Below are 6251 nucleotides of genomic sequence, written 5' to 3'. Positions count from 1 at the left end.
AGAACAAAGACTCAGCCCTAACTATGTTGAGGCAGACTTTGCAAGAAGGAAGAGACAACATGTCTCTTATCACTAGACAGTCTATATCTAATATTGCCAAAGTCTTCCTTGAATCTGTTGAACCAAGACTGAATAGAGGGTGACACACGTCTGAAGTAATTGTTATTGCGCTCCTTCCAAAGGCTCCAAGCAGCAGTAAGGAATATTTCCATGCTTAGGCCTTGTCTGAATCAGTACTTCTAATATAAACCATTGCTTTATCTTCTAGCAAGGACTATTGCTTAATTCTACTGCTAGTTCCCTGGGATCGTTTTCTGAGTTCATATGGTTCACTTTATAGATAATAGAACTGATAAATTGTAATTTGTACTGTTTGCCTTGGTAAAGATGCTTAGCTCTGGTAGCAGCTGTTTTATCTATGTGTACAAAACAGGAAGACAGCTATGTTTTCATAAAATCAGACCTGAGGTGATTGGAGCTGTCTTACGTTATGTTTTAGAATCAGACCATTGAAGATTTCGTGAACATCGACAGTGAGACAGTTTCTTTTCCAGACGCCGTAACCATAGGGACTTCCATTGTTTCCTTTTTGTGGTTCTACATGTTATTTGTATTCATGATTGTATGATATCAGGGTCAGTGTTCTTCTATACCCATGCAATCTTTGTGTGCTCTCTAGGCCTGTGGTCAGGACATCTTTATTTGCTTAGGTTTTGTCTGAATGGCTCCTTCAAATATAAACCATGGACCCTTCAGAAATAATATTAAATAAAAACCTTGGATTTATCTTCTAGCGAGAGCTATAAACTGTCATTTGTGTTGTTTGTCTTGGTAAATACGCTTGGCTTTGGTAGCAGCTATGTTACTTTGTGCTTATTTAGCTCCTACATTCAGCAGCGCTGTATGTCGCTTGTGTTCTTTCATCACAATTTTACCTCCCAATCTGATTTTAGGTTATCGCCTCTGGTTCTTCTTGTAACCGTCCATTCAAACTGCAGGTGCGCGGTCCATCTTGTGCAAGAATGTTCCTGGACTATTTATCAGAGGCCAAGGAAGAGTCAGCGGTGAAGAGCATCACGGTCCTCGAGCGTGGATTCAACGGATGGGAGCTTTCAGGGAAAGCTGTTTGCCGCTGCAAGGATGCTCCTTGCAAGGGTGTATGCTCTTGAAGTATTGAGTAATTCATGTAAACACACATGATGCATTTTTCAACTGCAGGGGATTACAGGCTAGCCATTCATAGTTGATTACTTCTATAGCACACATTGAAATGGCATATCTCAGTTGGGTGGACCAGTAAAGACATTGAATAACAGTCACTATATGCCATGTAAACTGCAAACCTTATTGGCAATTATTGAAAATGCTTCTCTTCCACCTATGGGCATCTGCATCCTGTCTTTGAGCTGAAGCTCTACTATCTCTATGTTCTCCTGAATAAGCATGCTTGTTCGAAGGTTTAGGATTTAGAATTTTCTAATGAAGTTTCCATTTGTATGTTATGCTGATTTGACAAAGTCTATGAGTTTGATTAGGGGAAGGCACATGCACATCAGGTCATTCAGACAGAAAATATTTTTTGCTGCTATGTTGCATTTTCTTTGTAACTTTGATTTCTTCTATTGTAGATGTGCTATCGGCGAGTGTTCATCACGCCCAACGCTAACGGTTCGCATAAATTAAGTTGAGAACAATCTGAGGGCAGCAGAAATGGAATGATCGGTTCTGCTAGTATAGAAACCAATCTAGTGCAGAAACAGGAGGGTCGAAATACAACAAATTATGTTGGTACTTTTGAATAATCCTTTTTCCCCTCATGTTGTTTGCGCTGAATTCAAGCAACCACATGAATGGAATTTGCAAAGAATAAAGCTAATTTGATCATGAACTGAACTCCAAGGTGATTTTATCAGAAAGTGACAGAAACTGAAGCCATCCTTTTCATTTTCCTGAACAAAACTGGAACAGAAGCACCCTTTTCTATACAACAAGATTGGACATATGGTACATGGAAGTATGACAGCCGAACAACTCTACAGGTACATCTAGGAAACGTCTTCACAGACATCCCTCTGCAATACTACAATCTTTAATCTTCTTTCATCTCCAGTACAATATCAGCCTCTTCACAACACCCATGAACCACCTAATAAATGAATAAAATTAATTTCCTGTACAGAGATTGCCACTTTTTCAGCCCATGACTGCCTCTGTTGGTACACTATACACAGACTCGCAAACTGTCCACTTCACCATCAAAATTTGGGATGGAATGTCAGGAACTGATCTTCTGAACTTCCGGCGAGAAAAATCCATGTCACTGGCAGCGCTCATGCTCAACAAGTGATTTTGTTGGCTTGGCAGGAATTGTAAGTTGCAGCTGTTGTTGCACAGCTGCAGCAGAGTAGATGTCAGCAACCACCAAAAGATCCTTGGCGGTTGGCTTCACTCGGGTCTTCACCTCCTCGATGATCCGACACGGCTCCTTCTCCTTCTCTGAGACCGGTCTAGCAAAGCTTCAAGCTCCCTCAGGACTTGCCATGTGGCATCTCCCTCTTGCAACGGCCGGTTGAACACCAGCGCCTTCCGCTTCACAGGATCCCACAAGTTCTTCTGTATCACACTTAAGTTTGTTGCCACAACATGGTCCAGCACCGTCTCGAGACTGGCGACATCCTTCTCGGCCACCTGTAATGAGATGTCTTGCCACCGGAGGACAGAAGGGAATGGCAGGCGTATATCATCGGCAATTATGACAGGAACGCAACCGAGCAGGACTGATTCCACAAGCCGAGGGCTCCACGGCGCCCAGCCCAGCGGGCAGAGGCAGAACAGAGAACGGGCCATCTCTGATCGGTAGTCATCGTATCGCTTCCGCTTAAGGTAGAACTTGCTATTACGACCATACCGTTGTAGTAGCTCAGTCCTCACCTTCCTGTTGCAAGGGAATGATAAGAACCAGTAAATTGTAAGTATGGTCTGATCAGTTAAATTTAAGTTACTCTTTGTTATCCTACTGGCCTTATATGTACAGCTATTGATGAAATTTTGACAGTTATGGGTGAGACCTTGCCAGACTTAGGCAACTAAAGGTTTTTTTTTCTGCAGGGAGTATATGGAGGACATATATTGAACAAATGATTCAATCAGATAGCATTGAATTTCTTAGAAGGCATTACTAAAGTGAGACAGAAACTTAGAAAATCTCAAAATCAGTCCCCTTATTCCTTTTGGGATAGAGTTAATTACACAAAACCACAACTTCAGGGTAACTTATAACACTTTACCACAACTTTTGAGTTTTTTAACAAAAAACCACAACTTCAGGTCAACTTATAACACTTTATCACAACTTTTGAGTTTTTGTAACACAAAACCACAACTTCTGAACTAATTCTCAACATTGAGCCCAAATCTATCAGTCAACTTCTTTTAATATACAATTTGATTGACTGGGCCCACATATTAGGAACTAAGCAGGAAAAAGGTGGCATGTGCGCATCTCCGATGTGGCCTACCATTTCCTTCTCTTGCCATCTCGTACCGGCGCTATAAACTCCACCGACGCATTGAGCAGGGAGCTGGGAGTTGTTGGGGGTGGTCAAAATTCTGCCATAGGATGATCACTCCAAGCGTCCTCAATGGCGAGGTTCCTAGTGTCACAAAGCCGCATCCGCATGTCACTATCGTTGGCGCCGGAGTTCCAAAATGATCTCGACGTCGTAATCAGTGAGGACGAACACGTTGCAGTGGTCGTTAAGCATGAGGTGACAGCCCTGATTGTGCACAACGTGGCGGCACGGATGTGCTGGCAGCGCCCGTCCGGACTATGGCATGGTCGGGCGGGGCGCGCGAACTAGACAGAGAGGTCCTGGGGAGGACGAGCGCGTCTCTACGGCGGTGGAGCACAAGGCAAGAGCCTTGTCTATGCACGACGTGGTATAGTGCATGTGCTAGCTGCGGTTGTCCAGACGACAACATGGTTGGACGGAGTGCGCCAGACGAAGACGGTGAAGACGGCGGATCTTTTTTCTTTTCCGGGGTAGATGGCGTAGAAGCTGCAGGTGAACGCGTCGTCGAAGAGACGACGATGTTGTATGCACACTGCTATGTTACACACATTCCGTCAGCGCCACATAGGAGGGAACTTGTCACCTAGAGCCTGACATGTGGGCCCAATCATTCAGATTGGCTGTTAAAAGAAGTTGACCGGTAGATTTGGGCTCAATGTTGAGAATTAGGCCAACAGTTGTGGTTTTGTGTTAAAAAACTCAAAAGTTGTGGTAAAGTGTTATAAGTTGTCGCGAAGTTGTGGTTTTGTGTTAAAAAATTCAAATGTTGTGGTAAAGTGTTATAAGATATCCTGAAGTTGTGGTTTTGTGTAATTAACTCTTTGGGATAATTGGTAGATGAAGCAACTTAAGAAAAGTGTGGCATATGCTTACTTGCTGTAGAAGCGGCCACTGATATTCTTGGGGTGGACCTCCATCTTGCCCCGGAAGAAGGCAAAGATGTCCCTTCGCGCCTTCTCCGGCTCCGGTAGCTCGAGCGCCACCTCCGGGGGCACATGTGGGGGGATAACCACATGCTCTGCCTCCTGGCACACGTGAGGGCCGTGCACACCGAATGTCTGTAGCAGGATCGACTTCTTGAGGAACTCCGGTATGCCATCCGCAACGGCCACATCCTCCTGCTCATAACAAACCGGAACGTTAGTGCATCTGAGTAGCTCCCCTAAATCTCTTATAGGAGTTGGGGAACCGCATTGAAGTAAATTCAAGCCGAACTAAGCTCCATCATGACAACAACCATGCATTTTAATGGTTGGATGAGTAGCTTCCATAAGTATACTGACAGACATACGGCGCAGCACAAGAGAAATTCTGATAATCAAGCTAGGAATTGGTCAATTTCACAGCAAGAGCTATTGATTGAACTCGAGTCGCTCCGATTAGGAATCAACGCTGACCGACCGCTCACTGTCATGAGCAGCTGGTATGCCATTTAGGAGCCAAGAACACGCAGCAGCTAGCTTCCACGGCTCCACCTTGGAAACCCCCATTTGGACGCAAGAAGCGCACCTAACCCGCACGCGACAGCGCTCACCATGGGGTGGAAGCAGGCGCCGAAGTCGTGGGAGGCGACGAAGACGTGGTCGGCGCCGGCGGAGCGGTTCCAGTAGGGCATCTCCCGGCGGACGAGCGCGACGGCGTCGGCCAGCAGGCCGCGCGCGTGCGAGAGGGACGGGAGCCCGTTGGCCGTGGAGAAGTTGCAGGAGACGTAGACGGGCACGAAGAAGAGGTCGGCGTCCTCGGGGCGGTCGGCGCGGGCGGCGGGGCAGCCCAGCAGGGCGTCGTGCAGCGCGACCTCGGCCGCGAAGAGGTGGCGCGCGCACCGCGGGTCGGCGGCGGCCCAGTCGCGGTTGAAGCGGGCGGGGAGGTCGTAGACGTAGATCCGGACGGGGGGCCTGGAGGTTGTGGCGGCGGCGGCGAGGGCGCGGGGCTTGGTGTTGCGGAGGAGGACGGCGGGGCGGAGGAGCGGGGAGGCGGCGGGCGGGGCGGCGGAGAGGAAGAGGCAGACGGAGAGCGCGAACCAGGCGAGCAGCAGCCACGCGGAGTGCCTCCGGAGCGTGCCGGCGAGGCCGGGCGTCGGCCTCCGGGCCGTCGCCGGCGGGGGGAGCTTCGGATCTCTCATGGCGGTGGCGGAGATGCTTTGCTCCGGCGGAGGGGAGGGGAAAGACACCGCGGCGCGTGGGTTTGGTGGGTTGACTCGAGCTGGAAAAAGCTCGCGGTTTTCCGTCCGTCTCCCCCGCCTTGTTTTTGGTAAGTGGCTTTGCTGGATGGATAGGTGGGCTGTTTAACAAGTTAAGGTGTTCCTCACTTAATGCACTGTATTATCCCTCAAAAAAAATACTTAATGCATTTTATTTATTGATCATGATTAATTCAACAAGTTTTTGGTAGTAAGTGTCTTTTATTGGTTTTTCATTGTTCATGATATATTTGGGATAAACATTGTTTGTGTTTGTACCAATTATTACTCATTCATCAAGTTGTGTCTCTGGGACATAAGTAAGTTTGGTGAAACGCAACGCAATTTCCCGTGGCTATGAAGAGCTCTCACGTGACCCCTACTCGAGAGCCGAGAGGCGCCTTTCGAATATACCTTGTCATGTGTTTCGCTAAGATGCTCGGCTTAGCATATGTTGTTTGGTTTCTATGATAATGTTACGGTACAACTTTTCTTCTCAT

At 47.4% G+C, this 6251-nt stretch overlaps 2 protein-coding genes across 3 annotated transcripts in view; one reads left to right on the top strand and one right to left on the bottom strand.

The window, feature by feature from the left end:
- The window catches only part of LOC123093993 (arsenate reductase 2.2), a 2826-nt gene extending 1449 nt beyond the window's left edge, over window positions 1-1377 (top strand). For both annotated transcript variants that reach the window (XM_044516060.1, XM_044516059.1), the window contains exon 3: window positions 999-1377. In XM_044516060.1, coding sequence (XP_044371995.1) covers window positions 999-1169 — 171 coding nt within the window. In that variant the 3' untranslated portion in view covers window positions 1170-1377. The remainder of the gene's footprint in view (window positions 1-998) is intronic.
- Window positions 1378-1922: 545 nt separating this feature from the next.
- LOC123093992 (probable glucuronosyltransferase Os03g0107900) lies at window positions 1923-5842 on the bottom strand. Its single transcript, XM_044516058.1, has 3 exons — window positions 5107-5842; window positions 4446-4690; window positions 1923-2935 (listed from the first exon to the last, which is right to left on the bottom strand). Exons 1-3 carry the CDS (start codon window positions 5692-5694, stop codon window positions 2458-2460), a joined length of 1311 nt encoding a protein of 436 aa, XP_044371993.1. The 5' UTR covers window positions 5695-5842; the 3' UTR covers window positions 1923-2457.
- Between the last annotated feature and the right edge of the window lie 409 nt (window positions 5843-6251).

This window comes from Triticum aestivum, chromosome 4B, assembly GCF_018294505.1.
Source record: "Triticum aestivum cultivar Chinese Spring chromosome 4B, IWGSC CS RefSeq v2.1, whole genome shotgun sequence".
In the NCBI taxonomy this organism is placed as follows: Eukaryota; Viridiplantae; Streptophyta; class Magnoliopsida; order Poales; family Poaceae; genus Triticum; species Triticum aestivum.
The sequence above is the reverse complement of the archived record's forward strand: the minus strand, read 5'-3'. Positions and strand labels throughout refer to the sequence as shown.